The 20909-nt window shown below is 48.0% G+C and overlaps 2 protein-coding genes across 4 annotated transcripts in view; one reads left to right on the forward strand and one right to left on the reverse strand.

Moving 5' to 3' along the window:
- The first annotated feature begins 651 nt into the window (after nucleotides 1-651).
- On the forward strand, nucleotides 652-20131 carry RARS1 (arginyl-tRNA synthetase 1). Of its 2 annotated transcripts, XM_075057015.1 has the most exons (16): nucleotides 652-719; nucleotides 2564-2663; nucleotides 6300-6434; nucleotides 6949-7137; nucleotides 11520-11631; nucleotides 12652-12752; nucleotides 13240-13361; nucleotides 13691-13811; nucleotides 14122-14251; nucleotides 14593-14697; nucleotides 15632-15810; nucleotides 16363-16472; nucleotides 17202-17307; nucleotides 18509-18681; nucleotides 19359-19606; nucleotides 19984-20131. In XM_075057015.1, exons 4-16 carry the CDS (start codon nucleotides 6985-6987, stop codon nucleotides 20091-20093), a joined length of 1770 nt encoding a protein of 589 aa, XP_074913116.1. In that variant the 5' UTR covers nucleotides 652-719; nucleotides 2564-2663; nucleotides 6300-6434; nucleotides 6949-6984; the 3' UTR covers nucleotides 20094-20131. The 2 variants fall into 2 exon arrangements, with proteins under 2 accessions (XP_074913116.1, XP_074913115.1); XM_075057014.1 differs by lacking the exon at nucleotides 2564-2663 and having other exon boundaries at nucleotides 654-719.
- LOC142044479 (rho GTPase-activating protein 7-like) overlaps nucleotides 19613-20909 on the reverse strand; it is a 63769-nt gene continuing 62472 nt past the window's right edge. For both annotated transcript variants that reach the window (XM_075057013.1, XM_075057011.1), the window contains 2 exons: nucleotides 20535-20734; nucleotides 19613-19828 (listed from right to left, as the gene is read on the reverse strand). The gene's annotated coding sequence lies outside the window, so the exon portion shown is untranslated. The remainder of the gene's footprint in view (nucleotides 19829-20534; nucleotides 20735-20909) is intronic.

Here is a 20909-nt window from a genome sequence, read left to right on the forward strand (position 1 = left end):
CGCAGCTAGAGGACATAACCGGAGTAACTTTGGTGCTCCTGGGATTTTCTTTTTTCTTCTAAATACAGGTTTTACTAAAGGTGCTGGAGACGGAGCTCACCTGCTCCCTGGGTCGTTACAGAACAATGTTAATTTGCCCACAGCTGGGCAAGAGCCACTTGACGCGTCGCCGGCCCCAGCCCCGCCATCTTCGCGCCCAGCCTCTCCTTCACGGCTCTCCCGAGGAACCTTCCTGGCCGCCAGCCCCGGAACACTCGTTGCCGTCTCGCCCCGCACGCCCGCCCTGCCCTTTTCTGCCTTCTCCCAGGAGTTCGCCGGCGGTTGCTGCGCTTTGGGCCGCCGCGGACGGACGGCCCGAGCCAAGGCCAGGCCTCCGCTTCCCAGCCGGGGCCTGGAAGGTTCTCGGACACGTTCTGGTCACGGGGGGCTGGGGTCGGTGGGCGGTTCGGGTCAGCCCTTCCCCGCCGAAGAGCTGTAACGGAGCGCGCACACCGGGGCCCCGGTACCGCCCCCCCCGCCGCCAGCCACGCCGCCCGTGGCGGGGCTGACGTCAGACGCAGGACGCTGCCCGCGCCCTCCGCGCCGCCCGGGGGCGCTGCCGCCGCCTTGGAGCCTCGCTTTCCCCTCCTCACGCAGTTTCCGCTTCCGCTACTTCCGCTTCCGGCCGGTGGAGGATGGAGGCGCGGGTGGCGCAGTCCGCAGCTCGGCTGGCGCGGCAGGTGCGGGGACGGGGACGGGGAGCGCGGCACGGCCCGGCACGGCACGGCCGGGGCCAGCCCGGGGTCGGCCGCTGCCCCGCCGGCTCCCTGGCGGGACCGGCTCCGCGCAGGCCGCCCCGCCCGCCTCGGCCGGGGACGGAGCGGGGCCCGGCGGGCGCGTCCGCGGCGGCCTCCCGCGGGGGGAGGCGTTGGAGGTCCCGGGGATCGCGGGGGGGGCCGCAGGTGGCGGCTGAGCCCGCCGGGCAGGGGGCTGCGGCCGGGGGGGGGACTCCCCCGCTGGAAACTCACCGGAGCCTGGCGGGAGGGGCGGGTGTCGGCGGGGCTGGGCCGGTCTCGGACGGAAAGGCGGAAGGCGAGTGGGGGCTGAAGCGCCTTCCTCGGCTTCTTTCGTTTTTCTTGAGGCAAAACGTCGAGCAAAAGCACCCTCTCGTCCCTGAGACCCTGTGTTGTGAGGTCTGGGCGTGTGGTTCAGCTCTTAGCACTTTTCAGCGAGGCTGAGGGGTCAAGGTGAAATTCTGCAAAAAACTTCTGGAAAAAAAGCAGCAGGGAGCTGTCAAACACAGCTTGGTGTGTTACCACCCTCGCTCCTTGTGCTGGTCCTTTCGCTGGCTGCTCGCTGTGGCGGCCGTGCAAGGATCACCCTGCTGCCAGGCGAGGTGACGGGCAGGAGGGCCTCCTGCACTGGGAAGGGCAGCCCTGAGCCCGGCGGGTCCTGGGAGCCCAGAGCAGCCAGGGAAGCGCTTTTAGAGGACCTCTTGGAGGACAGGTACGCTAATGGCAGTCCTGGCTTTCTCACACAGCGTTATTGCAACCATGAGGTGCTTTGGGTTAGGAAGAAAGATGGTGACAACCCTTTCCCTTTGCAGTGGCTGTAGTAATAATAAATAAATTGGACTGCCGAGTCTATCCTAGCCAATGAGTGTTATTGACAGTAGAGCACAGAGGCAGCTCTAGGAAAACTCTGAATCCTACAGGTTAACTTCTCCTATGTTGCCCCAAGAACATGTTAGTGAGAGATTCTGGACGTGTGGCTTGTGGTTTTTTGGCTGCTATATACATGTGTTCTGGAGCAACTTTTAGGTACGTTTTCTACTCAGAATTCAAACATACAGTAGGCACCACCGTAAAATACTGAGATAATAAATCTGGCTGTTGAATCTCTGCAACTCCTTTTTGCCTTTGTTTTTGCGTTTCTCCTTTGTAGCTGCTCAGGAGAGGAAGGGCATCTCGGGTATTGTGGCAAGCTGGTTCTCCCTTTGCTGTCACTGCTGTCTGGTCTTTAGTCCACAAACAAATTCCAGTCACTCTGAAGCAAAGCAAGAGGGACAGTGTTCAGCTTTTTAACTCCAGGAGGCTAATGGAGGCCATGTGGGATTACTGAGCCTGAATCTACCTGTCACCTCGCTCCCAGCCATGTGCTCCCTGGTGACAGCTCCAGCACGCCCTGGAGCCCATCGTGAGCCAGCTGGCAGGAATCATTAGTTTTTCGGGAAAATAACCCAATAAAGAACAAAAGAGTGCGTGCTGAGTTATTGCACTGAGCTGGCTCAGCAAAGGCTTGGCAAAGTAGTAGCAGAGGTACAAACTGTGCAGGAAGCAAGAAGGAGGGGAAGGAAGAGACGTGCTGTGACCCCTTTGCCATGCTTTCTCAGGCCATTTTCTCTCTTTATTTTGTTTAAATGTGATGGAGAAAAGCACTACCAATTTAAAGTCCAGAGACAGAGGCTTATGTAAGTTTCGTGTTAATTCAGAGGGGTCCTTAGAAGACATTCTTATGTGCTAAGGTAAAATGTAAGGATTATTTTGGTCCTATTGAAAAAGCTATAGTTTTCTTGTATTCACAGGTGAGGGGAAGATTTCTAGCACTCAGCTGACCAAAGAGCCCCTGGAGATGTCAGCATGGCCTCATGTAATTCCCGCAGCTTCTCGTGAGGTGGTCATCAGGTATGACCCTTTACTGACAAGTTGTGATATGTCCAGGGCTGTGCAGGCAGAATAATCCAGGGGGTGACACTTTATGTCCTGAACAGCAGCTTTTTCCTTCCTTTTCCCAGTCACATGTTTTGTAGATCAGAGGTGTATTGATGGTGTCTCCTTTCCTCACTTGGATGGTACTGTGAGAGAGGAGTTACAAGGGGTATCTGTAGTTTAACGTCGTAGTTTGTTTTTCAGAAAGAATTTAGAATTTATAGTAACCCTTTAATAACATCCAGCATTCATAGATGATTTGCTAGAGAATTAGCTTTATCACAGGTTGCTGTGATAAGGGGCATTTATAATGTGCAAATGTCTAAAGACCTTTTTCCAGGCGAGCTTGGCAACAAGACCCATAAAGATCATTGAGTGCAACTCCCTGCTCCTCGTAGGGCTACCTAAAACTGAACCATATGACTAAGAGTGTCATCCAGACACTCCTTGAACTCTGAGAGGCCTGGTGCTGTGACCGCTTCCTTGGGGAGCCTGTTCCAGTGACACACCACCCTCTCGGTGAAGAACCTTTTCCTAATGTCCCACCTGAACTTCCCCTGATGCAGCTTCATTCCGTTTCCTGGTGTCCTATTGCTGATCACCAGAGAGAGGGAGGTCGTGAGTGGCGTTCCCCTCCTGACTGGCCCATGAACCAGGGTGCCCTTGTTGCCAGTTCTGGAGCTGTTAGCTGTACTCGGCTGTGTGGCTGTCCCAGCCCAGCTGCTGTGATCTTAACCCCATCGATTCTGGAACTCAGTGTAATCATTGCTGAGTTCAGGCTTTTCTGCTAGGTGGTTATGAATGAAGAGTTCACTTCATCATCTGTGTTAGCTGTTGATGAGCACAAAAAGGAGATTTAAATGGCAGCAGCAATATTGGGGTAGGCAGCCTGGCCACCATGGTGAAACCTTTTGCTTTCAGTTCACACTCAAGTTAACGTAGGGACTGCTACTGAAACTCTCAGAAGAAGAGGAGCACAAAACATGATAGGAAAACGTGACAGTCTGGGCTGACATGTTGGGCTTGGTCAAATCTGGAATGGGGCCAGCCTGAATGCCTCCTATCTGCAGGTGTCTGTGCTGTGAATTTGCTGATTTGGTGCAGTCATGGGAAAAAAGTAGATAAGACTTAATGAACCATGTCATTGCTTTAGAGCTTTTTACCTCCTGGCTACATCCAAGCAATTAGAATACTAATTGTCACCCTAGTTTTGTGTGGGAAAAACTGTTTGGGCCAGATGTCTGCCCCAGGGGTCGGTGATTCCCAGGAACCCTTGTTCTGGGTTCTGGCCGTGCACGTGGATAAAACCCTTTCCTCATCCTCTCTTGTAGTTTACCGATATGGAAAGAAGCTCCAGTAAGATACTGGTCATCTCGCCTCCTGCAAGTCTTAACTTGGGTGGCAAGAGGTATCTGTGATTATGGAGAAAAATCCAAATCCAATTTCTGTTCTGTAAAGTTTGCCAACGGTACTGAAATATCTCGGTGGCTATAGCTTTGGGGGATTCTTTTAATGCAGGAGGAACATGTGTGAGCTGCTTGTTGGCTCAGATATGTAGTGATTTTAATTTCAAAAGCAGAATGCAAATTTCTGGATCTGGACAATGTTTGTCCTCAATGCAAAACTCTCCTAAGGGTCTTGCTAATCTGTCCTGAAGCTGGTGGCTTTGCTAGAGAGAAGGTGATACTGGGTGGACACAGAATTTACGGAAAATGTGATATTAAGAGTAGAAGATATCTTTGTGCTTTCTTAAAGCATACGTCACTGCTCCAATGTTCCTTTAAGTCAGTTTATAGCAATAACGATTCCTTAAACTTACAGTGAAACAACTGTAAAACAATGCAATGAAATCTGTCTTGCGCTATTTTAAACTTGAAGTTCAGTCTGAAAGTTTTTCAAATGGGTCTGTAAGTTATACGAAATGCTACCAAGTCAGGCCAGTAAGAAAAGTTGAAAATAAAAAAAAAATATATTTTTTCTGGTGGTTATATGGGAGAAGGTACATATATGTATGTGAGAAAAAAACAGCCTGATTTGGAGGGGTGATCTGCCTTGGGTTAAAAAAAGAATTAATAGGCTGCAAAAGGAAAAGCTGCAATGGACTATTTGAAGTGAGTTATTTTTGAGCTACAGCTGTGCCGTTCAATGATTTTAGTTGGCTAAGTGCCAAACCAGAGATTTTGATAAAGGTATTTTTTCTCAAAGTTGTGTTCTTCACATCTGAACCTGCAGGAAGCATCCTCTTCTGCCTCAGAGGAGACCATGAGGCTGTAAAAAAAGCGTGCTGGAAGCTGAAGCACAAATGAAGAATGACCTCAAAAGTACTGATTTTCAGATTGGTCCACAAATAGGCCGATCTTAAGATTGTTTTGGCTCAGCTTAGGTTTTTTGAACATCTGCAGTTAGTTATAGTGGCACTTATGGGAGCTGTTATTCAGGTGGCCATATAAAACCAGGAAACTTGATGGCCCATTTTTTTTCCTTAATTAAATATTCTGATTGTTTCAAGAGCAGCAAAGTAAATGAGCCCTTTTTGATAAGGTCTGGTGGCCTATTTGACTACAGTAGTGGCCTGAGCTGCCTCCTGCTGTGGGAGTTCTAGTAGGGGAGAGCCTAAATGAGTCTGAGGAGGGGCTGGCGAGCCAGGGTGGGGAGTGCTCGCTGCCTCTTCCAGCTGCCTCTCCCTCCATAGCAGCGTTTGAGTCGCTTAAATTTTCAGTAGCTTCCAAACTTCTATTTGTGAGCCAGGTTTGTGGCTGACGGGCACAAAGCCTATTACAGGAGAGGACAAGAGACGGACAACAGAGATGAAGTTTCAGATACTTCAGGGGGTGGGATGAGGAAAATTACTGCTCCTTGTGGCAGCCTCCAGCCATTGGGCTAAGACTGCCTGTTGAAGCATTTGCCTGTGTCCCAGGCTGTGAAGTCTGGAGGGACGTGGGGAAGCGTAGGGAAGTTTGTTTATTTGGAGCACAGAGGTTCACCTGAAATTCCTGATTGCTCCTGAATCCCTTACGTCAGTTTTAAGGGAGAAGCCACACTGGAGGTAGGGAAGGAAGGGTTGTGTGGCAAGGTGGAAGTGAGCACACGCCGCAGAAAAGGCCCTATCACTTCCCCTACGAAGCAGCACGCTGTACTTAGTGGCATTTCTGTCTCCAGTTGGTGTTTGAGCTTGCTGGAGTTGCATGAGTGATTGTGGTTTCATCCTCTGGAAGAGAAATTGTGGCCTGTGAGATGGTGAAACTGGCTGAAGGAGGCTTTAGAGAATTTTGAGTCAAATCATTTGACATCTTTATTAGATTAAAAAAGCTGGAGAAAGTGCTTATTTGGGGAATATATTTATTAGCATGACCTGTTGTCTGTCTTGCATTTTTGTCTTGATATTTGTGAGATTATTATCGCATTGACTTACTAAAAATGTTTCAGGATCCCTGGTTTTGACACAAATAGAAACCACCTTTAAACATTAATTGTTTGGAATTATTCAACTTGCATGTCATTGCTGTTACTTTTATGAGGCAAAACTAGAACTGTATCTGAGATGTTGTAGCTCCTCGCCTTCTGTCCCCCCAGTCCAAGAATTACTGTGTGACAATTTAATTTGCTTTTCAGGAAAACGAGATCAAGTTGTTAACTGCAGAAATTGAGCGTCTGAAGAACTTTGGATGCTTGGGAGTCTCCCCGAGTCTGGAAGGGTTGCGAGACGAAAACGCAAAACTTAAGTATCGGTTAAATTTCCTTCAAAAGGTAAGGGAATAAAGAATTAATGCTGTAGCATGTGGGTTTTGTTCTCATTAAGACAAGCTAAATAAATGATGTCAGTTTGTTAAAGCTAGTGATGTGTGACAGCATGCTCACTCTGCATTCTGACACCTTAATTGTTGGTGGCACATCAGATATTTCTTGGTTCCTTAAACAGAAACCTACTTTATGAAAAATGTCCATAGGTTAATAAGCCCACACCGCCAAGTCTTGGCTAGTCATGTAACGGGCAGCCCAGCCGAGGTCTCTACCAGGATCACTGACAAAGGTGTGGGAAGTAATGCAGCCCTGCATTCAGGGGAAGTGTTTGTGCTGCGAGGTTCAAAGGGAAAAGCAGCTCTTGAATTACTTGATTTTTATGTTGCATATGTTGCTCCTGTGCCTAGAGGTGTCAGCCCAATCTGTCAGCCATGCTTTGCCAGGCAGCCAAGGAAAAAAGGAGGATGTAACGGCTCCTCAGATGTTGTGAATTTAGCCTTCTGGATTTTGTTTTTTTCAGAGCCTTCAGGAGGAAAGAAGTAAAACAGCAAAAAGCATGATTAATATCAACAGCTGTCTTCAGGAGATCTTTGGAGCTGCTATTCAGGCTGCCTACCCAGATTTAGAAAACCCTCCATTAGTGGTGACGCCAAGTCAGCAGCCCAAATTTGGGGATTACCAGTGTAACAGCGCCATGGGCATAACACAGGTAAATCCAAACAATCTTATAAAGAGAAAAAAAAAAATGGGGATGTTGTCTGTTGGCAGCTAAGTGATGGACAACACAGTGAGAGTTGCAATATTGGACCTATTTCAGCTTGTTGCAGGCCTCTGGGCTGCGAATTCAGTGAGTGTCTAACAGCATTTTAAGGGAAGCATTGGCCTTCACAGAGTAGACTTTTAAACCTCTGTTTAGATGGCTGGTATGAGAGAGTTACGTGTGTGTCACACAGAAAAACTGCTCAGTTCGTGGCATCTAAATCAAATCAGGATTTCAGTGCTGCATTGATTTACTAATGATGTGCAATTAACTACCAATTAGTGAGCTATATGTTTGGAACTAATATCAGCAAAACAATAAATCACAATTCTGAACAGTTACAAAATGTTGATAAACACCTACAGATCTCTAAATACTCTTCTGTAATGCCAGAAAAGTATAATGTCCCCACACACATTTGCACAGAGTTCTGTGCATGCCCCCCCATTTCTCGCAGGGCAGGTGGGTTACAAACACGCACCCTGTCTCTGGGAGTGCGGGTTCCCCTCGTTGCCCACACCTTCTGTTGGGGTGGGTGCTGCAGCTTCTTGCCACCCACCGATGCACACGGCAGTGAGAAGGAGCCCAGGCGCTCCCCTCTGCGCCCGGCTGGGGCGCGGGTCCCTGCGTGCTGCATCCTCAACTGCTCTCTGCGAGCTCCGGCGCGGGCCACTGGCGGCAGCTGGCAGTGGGGGTCATTGTCGGGCCTGCGCACCTTCTCACAGTGTCCAGCCACGTGTAGACGACTGCTCAGGTACTGTGCTTCTTGCTGCTCCGACTCCTTTGTTTCAAAAGTGTGTTCTGGTTTCAGCTGGGATAGAGTTAATCGTCTTCCTGGTGGCTTGTACAGTGCTATGTTTTGAGTTCAGTATGGAAGAATGTTGATAACTGATGTTTTCAGTTGTTGCTCAGTAGTGTTTAGTCTAAAGTCAAGGATTTTTCAGCTTCTCATGCCCAGCCAGTGAGAAAGCTGGAGGGGCACAAGAAGCTGGCACAGGACACAGCCAGGGCACCTGACCCAAAGTGGCCAACAGGGTATTCCATACCATGGGACGTCACATCTAGTATAGGAACTGGCAGGGGAATCGCCGCTCAGGGACTAACTGGGCATCGATCGGCAGGTGGTGAACAACTGCACTGTGCATCATTTGTACATTCCAATCCTTTTATTATTACTGTTGTCATTTTATTAGTGTTGTAATTATCATTATTAGTTTCTTCTTTTCTGTTCTATTAAACCGTTCTTATCTCAACCCACAAGTTTTACATCTTTTCCTGATTTTGTCCCCCATCCCACTAGGTGGAGGGGGCGGGGGGGGGAGTGAGCGGCTGCGTGGTGCTTAGTTGCTGGCTGGGGTTAAACCACGACAAAGTGTCTTGTTAATTCCCTGGTTACAGCCAAATTTGGCTGATTGTTGTTGTGTTCCTTTAAGCATTTTCAGTCTTGTGACAAATGCTCTTTCAGACAGATTTGAGTGCGCCATTCTGCACACTTTTTGTGCTCATGTTCCTATCTTATTGGGTGTTGTTATCCAAGCATTTGCTGAGGGTTGGCTGTGTGGGCAATCCCACATCTATGGTTGGTGGCATCACTATTTTCTTTTAATTGAGCAAAAGGCAGGAAACGTGGGGCTTTTGTTAGGATGTTCTGATCTTGGAGGTTTTCAGGCAACTGTAGGAGTGGTTCCACTTTACAGAACACCTGTTAAGTGTGTGCAAAGGAAGGAGTGAGGGCTTTTTTTAACCTGGCTAGTATCAACAGTTACTTTGAAAATTATGGCACTCCTGCTTTCTGGAAAGTATTTGGCCGAGGAGGACCCGAACAGAATGAGTGACGCTTCAGGAGTTGCTCAGTGGGCTGGGACTGTGCTGAAGTAAAACCAGGAGGTGGGGGAGAAAGAAGGTAGTGCATTCTAGCTTAGGTGCTAAAGCACCCAAACTTTCAATGCACTGATGCCTTTGAGTGAATAGGTAGACTCTTTGTAATTACAGTTCTTTTATTTTGCAATCTCAACAGAAGCAACTTATTTTGTTTTTCTTGTTTTGAGGGGTTTTTTTAAGTGTTCTGTTGTCAATTCACCTTTATTAATCTATTAGACTGGTAATTTTGACATCTAGCTTGCACCAACACACGTGAAATTCTACTCTCCCAGGTTGTCATCTGCAGCCACTGTGTCTGTTGTCCTGCTACAATGAGTTTGACTCCCGGGCAGCATCGATACGTGCCAGCCAGCAGGCTCTTGGTCTGAAGTGCCAAGGCGGAAACAGCCCTCACAAATATGCGTCGTCTTCCCTTGGTCTCGTTAGCATATTGTGACTGGGCTCCAGCCAGAGGAGCACCCTGGGTGACTGCACTGACAGGGGCTTTCAGAGCTTTGCCATTTTTTTGACCGCTGCTTTACCCCAATTAAGTCGCGGTTGGGATTCTCGAGCAGTCCTGGCTTCTCAGTGTTGACGTTGTTCACATAACTCAGTGTCTGAACGGTCCCCTTCAAGCCAGGGTTTCAAGTTCCAGATTGTCAGCTGTACTGGTGAATAAGGGTTCCTAGTATTGGGCTTGGCTGCAGAGTTTGTTCCCTGGAAAGGCACGCCATGTGAGCTGGGCCTGAGCTTGGCAATACTTGCACATGCAGCATACTCGGAGCGTATCAGCACAGCGGAGCCAGGGGATGCGGTTCAGTCATTTCCCTCTGAGAGCAGCAGGTTATGTACTTTCTGTCAGCCTGAGTTTTAGGGATTTGACTGTGGTGTGCGTCTCCCCATAGAGCCTGGCTCCCCCAGGGAGTCCCCTGTGCAGAGCTGAAACACCGGTCACCCTGACTGCCAGAGGAGCAGGAGGTGCCGTGACTCGCAGTCAGCACTGGTACGTGCCAGGCAGCAACCTCTCCCTGCAGTGCCCCGATGTGGAAACAGCCCTCACAAATGCATATTGTTTCCCCGGGAGCTCATTAGCATATTAATGCCTGGGGTTTGAGCCAGGAGCTCTGCTTGCTCCTTAGAGTAACAGGAGTAGGTCACTGTTTCTGGAATGATTCAGGTAGCATGCCTGTAATCTGGTATAACATGCCCGTAATCTGGTTTTGCGTTTATTTTTCCTGTAGTTTGCACTTTGAGTAGCATTAAAGGCTAAGGAGGTTTTCTTTTCTTGCCTATTCTAAGCCTTTACCATCTTGTAAGGATCCTGTTATGATCAACAGTATGGCAGGTTAAACAGGAAGCTGAAACTTAAGAAGTCACATTTTGCAGCAGACTGCAAGTGAGCAAATACAAGCAGTAGTGAGTATGAGTTCTGAGCTGACAAAGAGGTACATGCTCTTTGTGGCCCTGATGGGAGTGAGGTGATAGATTATTTTCAAACACTTCACAGTAAGAATGGGGAATCATGTGCTTGGAAACAAATAGTTGTGGTAATTTTATGCAGTATGAATGTAGTGTTTTGCAAGGGACAGGTTGGGCTAGCTCACAGAACCCTCCTAAAGGGTGTTTTAGTAAGACTTGCAAAAAGCTGTGTGAGAAGATGCTTTGGGAATGGAGAGAGAAACTGTGGAGTTGGACTAGACAATCTTTGAAGGTCCTTTCCAGCCCAAGCCATTCTGATGCTATCATTTTATGTGAACGTGCATCGTGCTACTTGAGTTCCTCACAGTGGGCCATTTATGTCTGGAGGGAGAAGGAGAGCTACTTTACCAGCAGTTTTTCTGATGCTCTTTGAAGAAGATTGGGCAGTGTTAGGATTATCTTTGGTTGCTTGGGTTGTTGGATTTTATTTATTTATTAAGTTTGAGTCTAAGGTGGGACTGAAGGCAGTTTGCTTTGGATGCTTTTAATCATAAATCAGCAGACTTGTTTTGAAACCACACTCAGCATCTACAGTAGGCACAGTTCGAAACTTCAAATATGAATGCTGGTAGAGCTGAGGATACCCGTGAGACTGATGAACAGGATTTTGAAGCAGTGTGAAGGATTGTGCCAGCTATGTTGATCTTTAAAGAGTTTGTCCCTTTCACTAGCTTAGGGAAATACAAATTTGCAAACCACTTAACAGGTTTTGAAAAATAGCTGGGAAGATTTTCTCCTGACATAAGAACTACCCTTTAATTGCCCTTAGCAGAAAGGAGTGAACGTGTTGGGTCTAGTTAAGACTCCTGCTGTGTGGAGAGAGCTGATGTAATCTGTAAAATTTGCTAGAGATAGTTTTGTTTGTGTGTCTCTGCATTATGAAGCTAAAGGATCATGAGGATTTTCAATGTCGCAGTATCTGTGCTTTCTGTTTCACTCTGTAGAATGTTTTGCATGATTGAATTTTACTTGGTCTTCTTGTTGTGTTTCAGATACTGCTCAAAACCAAGGAACAGAAGGTTAGCCCAAGAGAAATCGCTGAGAAAATATCAAAAAATATTCCTGCCAATGAATGCATTGAGAAGGTTGAAATTGCCGGTCCTGGTAAGATAGTTTCATGTTACGCCCTTTGTATGTTTTAGTGCTGATGGGGTGATTTTATACTGGATGTTGATCAGGGAAGCTGAGTTGAGTTCAACTAATTTGTGATTTAAAACTGCAATTACAAGGAGAATTAGCTACTTCTGTTTTGGTGAGCTTTGTAGCCCTCAGACTTGTGCAGCAGCAGCAAATCTACCTCTGTACTAGAATTGGCAAGTGCAATCCTGAGCCCTTTAATTAGCAATTTTTCCACTGATCCTTAAGGGACCAGCTTTTCCCCTTCAAATATTGGTGATGAGTATCAGGCCACAATCATGAAATCACAGCAAAAATCAATATGCCCTTCTCACTGTTGCTTGCATGATGAAGAGACCTTGTCCTCTCAGCACTGAGGTGCTGGAGTAGCATGGAGGTTATTAATTGCTGCATCTGTTTTGTCCCTGTGACCCAGGAAGAAATACAAGGGCTCATATTCCTTAGGGCTTCAGCATAAACACAAAAATCACACGGCACAGCCCTTCAAGTGCTTGGGCAGAAGCTTGTTCATTAGCTCTGTGAAGCAGGAGAAGTAAAACAGTGTCGTCCCACAAGCATGGATTATCCCAGGTGAAACTATATGTTTTAGGATATTAATTTAAAAAAAAGGAGACAAAGCAGGATTTGGTTTTGCATTCTGCAAACCCTGGCAAGTTTATTTATTTTCTCATAAAAAAGTGGTTTTATAAATTCACCTTTGAGTGACAGTGTGCAAAAAGGAGTTACGTCAGTGGACTAGCTTGCAGCATCTAAGTCCTGCAGTAAAAGCCATAGTGGTGTGAAACAGACTCCTGTAATCTGGGAACAGAAATTGTCTTCTAGTGACAGCTTTGTTGTCCTGTCACTGAAAAATTTGTTTTGTCAAGCTAACTTCATATGCTCTTGTCTTTGATGCGTGGAAACAGAAATCCAAGGGGGAAGGAAACAAAAAGTGGTTTGAGGCACTTCTGCAACCCCAGCACTCATTGCTGGTTTTCTCCTCTAAAGGTTTTATCAATGTCCACTTGAGAAAGGATTTTGTGTCGAAGCAGCTGAGCAGTTTATTGATGAATGGAGTTCAACCACCAGCTGTTGGCAAAAGGAAAAAGGTACAGCAGTAAGTGCGTAGGCATCCTGCTCCCACATAGATGAAACGTGCCGGACTGCAGGAGCTTTGAAATTCCCCCCTGAAGCGATTTGTTGAGCAGTGTTGAGTCAGCTGGTTGTTAGAGCAGAGTCAATGCGACAGGACTTAGGGAGTGGGGGCCGTGGGATAGGCTGCCCGTACCTGGTGTGTCTCTCGTGGGTGTGGAAGGGGGCTCCGCAGGGACAGCATGTTGTGCCAAGGTCAGCCTGGGAGTGATCCCTGACCCTCTGCTGGGCGGGTGCGGCAGAGCCCCAGGCTGGAAGCCTGCTCTGATGTCCCCCGCTGGGCCTTCTCTGTTGCTGTGTGCTGTCGGCAGCACAAGGTGTGAGTGTCCGCGGAGGGGGGCCTTGTTCCCCCCTATCCCCACCCCAACAAAACACAGATTAAACGTGGGGTGTGGTCATGACTGCTGCCTTTTATCCATTTTTTCCTTTGGTACTGTGTCTAAGGTGGTGGTGGATTTTTCATCCCCTAACATTGCAAAGGAGATGCATGTTGGCCACCTGCGGTCTACCATCATTGGAGAAAGTATGTGCCGACTGTTCGAATTTGCAGGTTATGATGTTTTGAGGTGAGCGTTGATTTTTGGGTGCAGTGGGCTTGTTTGGCTAAATTTACACAATACCTGTCTCTGTGCTTTGGTCGGTATTGGTCTTTGTTTATAAGCACATAACAAATAATCCTTTATGTGTAGTAAGATACTAACCCGAGCAAGTGTAGCAGGGTTAGGAATCAAGATGGGCACCAGCTTCATTGCAGTGAAACTGGGGGGGGCTTGCCTGGTTTTGGTTTCTGATATTATGTGTGTTTCTTCCTTTAGAATATATATTTTTAAAATGTCTGTATTTGAAAGCATATGTTTGAGAAATCATTATTATTGTGCTCTTTGATTGCCTCAAGGTTAAACCATTTAGGAGATTGGGGCACCCAGTTTGGAATGCTCATTGCTCACCTCCAAGACAAATTTCCGGACTACTTAACTGTTTCTCCTCCCATTGGGGATCTCCAAGCTTTTTACAAGGTATTTGTAGCAAATAAATGGGATATTTATGTCAACATCTGAAAAGCAGATTGAGGATCTTAAATTGCAGCATAGTTTTGGAGAAACAGAAGAACTGAATCACTGTTAATAGATTATTGCAATAACCTGCCACTGGGTATGAATTGCAGTATTTGGTATTGAGTTGTCTGCATGGGGCACGATCAAAGGACTTTGTAAGCATGCTGCCTCTCTGTCTTTTGAGATGAGCACGCTTGGACAGCCTGTCATGAACGTTAGCATGTTTCAGGGGAGAAAGTGGTGCTGTTTCATGTGGTGTGTTTTACCGTAGGAATCCAAGAGGAGGTTTGACACAGAGGAGGAATTTAAGAAACGTGCCTACCAATGTGTGGTGCTGCTGCAGAGCAAAAACCCAGACTTCATTAAAGCGTGGGAGCTGATCTGTGACGTGTCACGGAAAGGTGACTTTGCCAGATTCGGAAACATGTCTCAGCAGTAGAACAGTGTAGCTTTCCTCACCTTTACGTCTGAGTCCATCCTCTAGTTTTCTTTTTAAAATCAGTGCTGCACTGCTATGAGAAGCTTAAAGAAAATAGCCAATACAACCAAAGTACTGGCCTATCTGTGGAGGCTTTCAGCAAAATCTTTTGTCTCCCGAGTCCAGTCTGATTCCTAGTCTGATGGCTTGACGAAGAGATGGAAAATGTCTTTAGGAACTTGCTATGCCCATTGGTAAGCGTATGCCACTAATTCTCACTGTGTGCACTTAATGGAAGTATTTTGTTGTGTTTCCCTCCTCAAGAGTTCCAGAAAATCTACAACTGCTTGGACATCACACTCATAGAGAGAGGGGAATCATTCTACCACGAGATGATGAAAGACATCGTGAAAGAATTTGAAGATAAAGGTGAGGCTTTTGGTCTGAGAGTCAGAAATTCTGCAGCTGTCAGGATGAGCGATGTAACCTCACTCCTATTCAGCGAGGCTTAGGACTGATGTTTTTCAAGTTGCATGTTCTCCACCCTTGCTCTTAGCCACATTTCCTGAGTGGATCTTCTGTGTTACTTCCTTACAGAGAAGCATTAGCAGAATTGATTTTTACAAGTATTATTCCAGAAAGCTTGAATCTTTCTTGCTGACACCAAAAGCAGTTTGTTGGTGATATTTGTAGGCAATAGCATGAGGAGCTACTGAAATTTACTGTATCCTTAGTAAATAGTCAAGGAGCAATATATGACAGACTTCACAGTCTTAGTGTTGTGACTGTATGAGAACTTTGAGAAATCTCTGTGAAGACAGTGGCATTTTTGGATCATGTTGACTTTGAGACTGGCAAGAAGCCAAATGGAGAGTAACAAGTCTCTGGTTTTATGTGTTCCTGTCTGGATTTGGCAGTTCTTGAGTCTCACCATCTGAAGTGTTCTGACTAGTCTTATCTCTGAAGGACTTTGTGCTAAGTCTTCGCTGCATCTCTGTAGAGTTTCTGTTGCCTTTAATGCCATACTTTGTGACGTTGTTTTTGTGGCTGTAAAGGTGGATCTGGATGCTAGCGACAGGAGTTTTTAAGTCCAATTAGGTCTTTTCTGGTAAGGCCAGATCTGTATAGATCTGCTTCCTTGTGCATAATCTTGAGTTCTGGAAGCGCAGTACAGAATGCAACTTGGATGGCAAGGGAGTTCTCATTTAGGATTTTTTGTATTTTGAGCCATTAATTATTTGATAATGTGAGTGCATGGCCTTTTCTTTCTGGTAGCATCTGGGAAGGGAAGTGTTTCTGCCTGTGCTGGCCCACAAACCTCCCTATGCAATATGACACAGAATGTTTTCCATTGCTTTTCTAGGATTTGTCCAGGTTGATGATGGCCGCAAGATCGTGTTTGTCCCAGGTTTCCCTGTCCCATTGACGATCATGAAATCAGATGGAGGTTACACATATGACACATCTGACTTAGCTGCTCTTAAACACAGGCTGTGCGAAGAGAAGGCTGATATCCTTATATATGTTGTCGATAGCGGCCAGGTGAGTAAGACAACCTCTGCTGTTGCTGCTGATACAGATCATCATAAAGTGTGTTAAATGACAGATGCAACAGTAACATAGGCAGAATGCTGTAGGGTTTTCAGTGTGGTTGGTATTATTTACTCTTGTCCTTATTGGTGTAATGGTGAATCTAGTTTGGTGGCTGGCAGTCTCCATGAAGAGCCCCTAGAACCGATTGATTAGGAAGAGACCCAGTTACCACTGGAGGTGTGTGAAGCCTAGATCTCAACAGATGAGTCTGGAATGAGATTTGTACTGCTTATAGTTGGGTCTGTCCTTACCTGAGGAAATGCAAGGTTGTCAGCTCCGTATCTGAGCAGTGATGGGAGTTTGCCAGTTGCTGCTTCTGTAAGCCAGGAAAACTCTTTGAAAGCTTGACCTTTCTGAAGTGGAATTTATTTGTGGAGCTAGAAACATTTTAAGTCTCATTGTGAAAGCAGCACTGTGAAGGTGATAAAGCTGGGAAGAAAATTTCCTGGAGTACCTGGAGGAGTGGGTTAAGAACCAGTTGTTGGTATTTGTTCCTTGCAGTCGGTGCATTTGCAAACAGTGTTTGCAGCTGGACAGATGATCGGCTGGTACGATCCCAAAGTAACCAGAGTGGCCCATGCCGCATTCGGAGTGGTGCTGGGAGAAGACAAGTAAGTCTTTGGATGTAGATTTTCCTCTGTATGTACTGTGAAGAGGATGTTTGAGTGAATGCAGAAGACTTGCTCTTGTTTGTTGACAAGTATGTATGTGGTATGCCAAAAAAACCCCAAAACCTAAAGCACTGCATCCCATGCTGTTATTCGTAACTGTGTCATTTCATTGTGTGTCATGGGTCCTTGATCCACATAGTCAGTGGTGCTGTGGTCAGGTTCCGTCCTGGGCCTGGCTTCCGCTGCCTGGCATTTGGGGAGGGGCACTGGTAGAATGTGCAGTGGAAGCTGACGTGAATACTGGGAGATGGCAACGGTAAAGGCCATGATTTCCATTATTGTCTACCTGCTCAGGGTAGATGAAATGAATGTTTGGGAAGAGAACCTCTGTGTCCTGGTCTGCAAGCCAGGTCCTTGTGCTCCAGAGTTGTTCTTGTGCCTCTGTGAAGGTGTGACTAAACCAACGTGCTCTGACGGTCACGTGCCATTACAGTCTGGGTGGTATTGCTGTAGCTTTGTTATAAAAGTAAAGGTGACTTGCTGGGCTGGGCAGGGGTCTGGCACTGGTATTGTGTCCTGCCTCATGTCTGGAACTGGGACGGTTCTAACTGTTGGAGCCTTCCTGGTCACCCCTCCCAGCCACCCGATGGGTGTTACCCAAGGTTCCCAAGTTTTGTGGGAGTATTTTGCCTCTTTAGGCAGGTGGTCATTTTGGCTGTGTTGTTTCAGGAAGAAGTTCAAAACTCGTTCAGGGGATACAGTGCGTCTCATAGACCTGCTGGAAGAAGGGCTGAAAAGAGCCATGGACAAGCTGAAAGACAAGGAACGGGACAAGGTAGTTGTGACAAATTGCTTATCTTTCCTGAGAACTTCCCAGATTTGTTCACAGACTTGTGGTTTCCGCATTCTAGATGTGACCTGAGAATATGGACACTGCCAAACTGCCCAGGAGATGCCGTGGGTTGTGTACACAATCAGTGTTGTTATTTGGTAGCATGTCATGGGGAAAGAAGAGCATCCCTGAGTACACAGCAGTGAGAAAATGTGAGCTGCAGGCAGCATGCTGGCCTCTGGCTCGTACTGCAGAGCTTTTCAAGGACGGGGGAGGAGAACTGGGCCTGGCAGGGTAGCTGGCCTTGCAGGTACCATCAGGTCTCACTGGTGTGATCGCAACAGTGGCAACTCCCCCAGGATGCAGGAGGTGGTGGCAGAATATAAAGTTGCAGCCTTGGCCTGCTGGGCTAGCAGTGACTTCTGGTGATGGACGGCTGGGTATCTGCAGGGGGCTTTAGCATCAGGCTTCACCCTTTCACTTGGAGGCTGAGTTTGCTGGAAGCCCTTTGCTTAATGAGATTTCTGTCTGTCTTGGATCCTGATGGCCTGGAGAGAACATGGAATGGAACAGACGGACCAAACTCTGCCGAAGCGCTGTGTGAGGCAGTGGAATTGGGAAGTGCAGCTCCTTGGTGCTGTGCAGTGTAGGGTGAAAGGTCTCTTTTTAAACAGGAACCCAAGGAAGTACAGGAAAAAAACACCTTGAAAATCTCCCAAGGGCTCATATGAGTCAGACACAAAGTGCTTTGCCATGCTGACAGGGCGCTGTTCCACCAGAGAGGGGTTTTGTGAGTGTTTGGACTGCCCAAAATGCTCTATAAGGGTAGGAGGGCCAAGTGTTTGTTATGTGTATGTGCAATTTGTAAGAAGCAGGAGCACAGCATGGTCATCAAACCTCTATGGCATCATGGGGCACAGAAGTCCTGCAGGCCTTCAGGAGTAGAGGGAGTCAGCCTTAACCTTGGCAGGCTGCAGTGCCATTTGATGGCAGGAGAAGTGAGGGGTGGATATGGGGTTATCTGGTGTCTTGAGGCGGAAAAGTGGGTGTGAGCCTTTCACTGAGCACCACATGGGTAAAACCCCCTCAGCAGCCAGGGCTTTCCCCTTGAGCCATACTGAGTGGCCAAGGCTGCCTGTTGCAGTTTGTAGTGCCAATGTAGCATTCTTCCTCCTGACTGTCACCTGTTTTGAAATTGCAACAGGTCCTCACGGCAGAAGAGCTGAAAGCTGCCCAGACATCAGTCGCTTTTGGATGTATTAAATATGCAGATCTCTCCCACAACAGACTAAACGATTACGTATTCTCCTTTGACAAGATGCTGGATGACCGAGGAAACACAGCTGCATATTTGCTGTACGCCTTCACACGGATCAGGTAGGTTGAGCGTGCAGGGAGTTGCCTGGAGTTGGTCTGTGATGCTCTCTGCATCTTTGTCACAGAGGGAGATGTGGGGAAAGGGGTGACTTATTTGCATCAGTGCTGTTGGGTGTAGTTGGTAAGAGAAGGCAGCTACACTGCTATGTACCATAGGCAAAATTTTATTTGTCATTGGAAATGGTGTCCTCTGCAATCTGAAACAGGGCTCCTCGGTGCAACACGCACCCCGGCCCTTTAGCTAGCAGGGCGGGAACTGTGGGAGTTTCTGGTAATTCCATTAGAGGACTTAGGTGGTCAGAGAGGGGCGAGCCTGCGTTCCAGCAGCTGCTCACCTTGGGTGTCGCTGTGCCCCACACAATTTTTCTGGTACCCTGAGCCCTGGTTTGCTTGGCAGCATCAGCTGTCCTTGCCGACACATGTGCCCAGAGCACATCCTTCCCTGTTCCCCTGCAGTGCCCTGCTGGATTGCTCTGAGGGCAGTGCCTCCCCATGCATTCCCAGGGCTGGCTGTCGTCTTCTGGCCTGGTAACCCAGGACCGGGCAATTGAGGAGGTCAGCGGGTGGCCAGTGCTAGCCCTGAGACAAGCCAGACACGTGACCAACTTGCAGGCTGGCCCTCGGGCAGGTTGAGCAGTGGGACCCTCACAAGCAGACTATGTTTTGGACCATTTCAGGGCTATTGCTCGCCTGGCCAATATTGATGAGCAGATGCTGCGGAAGGCGGCCAGGGAGGAGGTGCTCATCCTTGACCATGAGAAGGAGTGGAAACTGGGCAAGTGCATCCTTAGGTTCCCTGAGATCCTGCAGAAGATCCTGGAGGACTTGTTATTGCACACGCTCTGTGACTACCTTTACGAGCTGGCCACCACCTTCACCGAGTTCTACGACAACTGCTACTGCGTTGAGAAGGACAGGCAGAGTGGTGAGTGTTGCCTTAGGGGTGCTGTGTGTGCCTGTGTCACATACCATGGTACAGTCAATGTGCAGGGGGGTTTCCCTGCGCTGGGAAGGCCGTTCTCACACTACTTGCTGCTGCAGAACAAGTGTTGTCCATGGGGGAGGACTGAAGGTGGCTGGCACAGCCTGTGTCATCATCTGCATGTGAGCAGGAAGGTTGAGTAGAGAGTTGTGAGCAGCCAGGTACCTGAAAACAAAAGGGCTGGTCAGTCTGCCTGGCTTGGGGAGAACAGGAGGGAGCTCAGCCCCAGGGCCAGGTTGTGGGTGGATGGGGTTCCCCTGGGGAAGGCGGTGTTAGTTGTTCTGAGCAGCTGCTCCAGCTCCTGTGTTGGTGTTTTGCAGGCCAGATTGTGAAGGTGAACATGTGGAGGCTGCTGCTGTGTGAAGCCACTGCCACCATCATGGCCAAAGGATTCGACATCCTGGGGATTAAGCCTGTGCAGAGGATGTAGCTGTTCTCTGTGGAGTGACAATAAAGGGACGAAACAACTGGATGTGTCTGTGTCTGTTGGGGTGGGGTTGTGGTAAGGGAAGATGCTCTAGGGGAGCAGCACCTCCTTAGTAGAGAAAAGAAGGAAGGAAAGGGAAGAAGGAAGGAAAGGAGGGGGGCAGGAAGAAAGGAGAGTAAGAAAAGGAGAGAACAGGAGCATGGCTTCAGAAGCTGCAGGTACAGAGGCAGACAAGAGGGGTCATGGGCACAGCTCAGAGCAATGCTCTGTGCAGGAACCAAACCCCATAGGCCCATGCCCAGGGCTGCTCTGCTTCAGTCTGTAGAGTTTAAGGACTGAACTCAGAACACCCAAGAGCACCTCCAGGAAACCCTCCTACCACAGCACAGTCACCCACAGTCCCAGAGCCAACCTTACTCTCATGACTCCCACCATCCTCTTTACCTTATTTGCCAGGTGTGAACAGGTCTTGCCAAGTGTGAACAGGTCACCCAGCTTTTGATGTCGTCTCTGGCATCCCTCAGCAGAGCAGAGAGCTCTCAAGGAAGCCAAGCAGTCTCATCGCAGCCCAGCAGTGCAAGGCCCTCGTGCTCAGGATACTTGTTTCATGGAAGTCGGCAGTGACCAAGGCAACAGTCAAGTACCTGCAAAAGAGATTGAACATCATACTCAAGGACTGAACCTTAATGTAACACACCAGGGAGGTGTGAAACAACACACGCTTACCAGGGCAATGGGAGTACAGGCTATGGGGTGTACCACCTACAAGCAAACACACACATCCACATCAGTGCCCTGTGCAGGTGGCTTGTACCAGCC

Source organism: Buteo buteo, chromosome 24, assembly GCF_964188355.1.
Source record: "Buteo buteo chromosome 24, bButBut1.hap1.1, whole genome shotgun sequence".
NCBI classification, from domain to species: Eukaryota; Metazoa; Chordata; class Aves; order Accipitriformes; family Accipitridae; genus Buteo; species Buteo buteo.

Bases quoted from the DNA above. Each gene is read 5' to 3' on its own strand.
- RARS1 (XM_075057014.1), top strand. From the start codon at position 675: ATGGAGGCGCGGGTGGCGCAGTCCGCAGCTCGGCTGGCGCGGCAG. The intron at 720-6,299 runs GTGCGGGGACGG...TTTGCTTTTCAG, and splicing joins CAGCTCGGCTGGCGCGGCAG to GAAAACGAGATCAAGTTGTT. The intron at 13,362-13,690 runs GTGAGCGTTGAT...GATTGCCTCAAG, and splicing joins GCAGGTTATGATGTTTTGAG to GTTAAACCATTTAGGAGATT.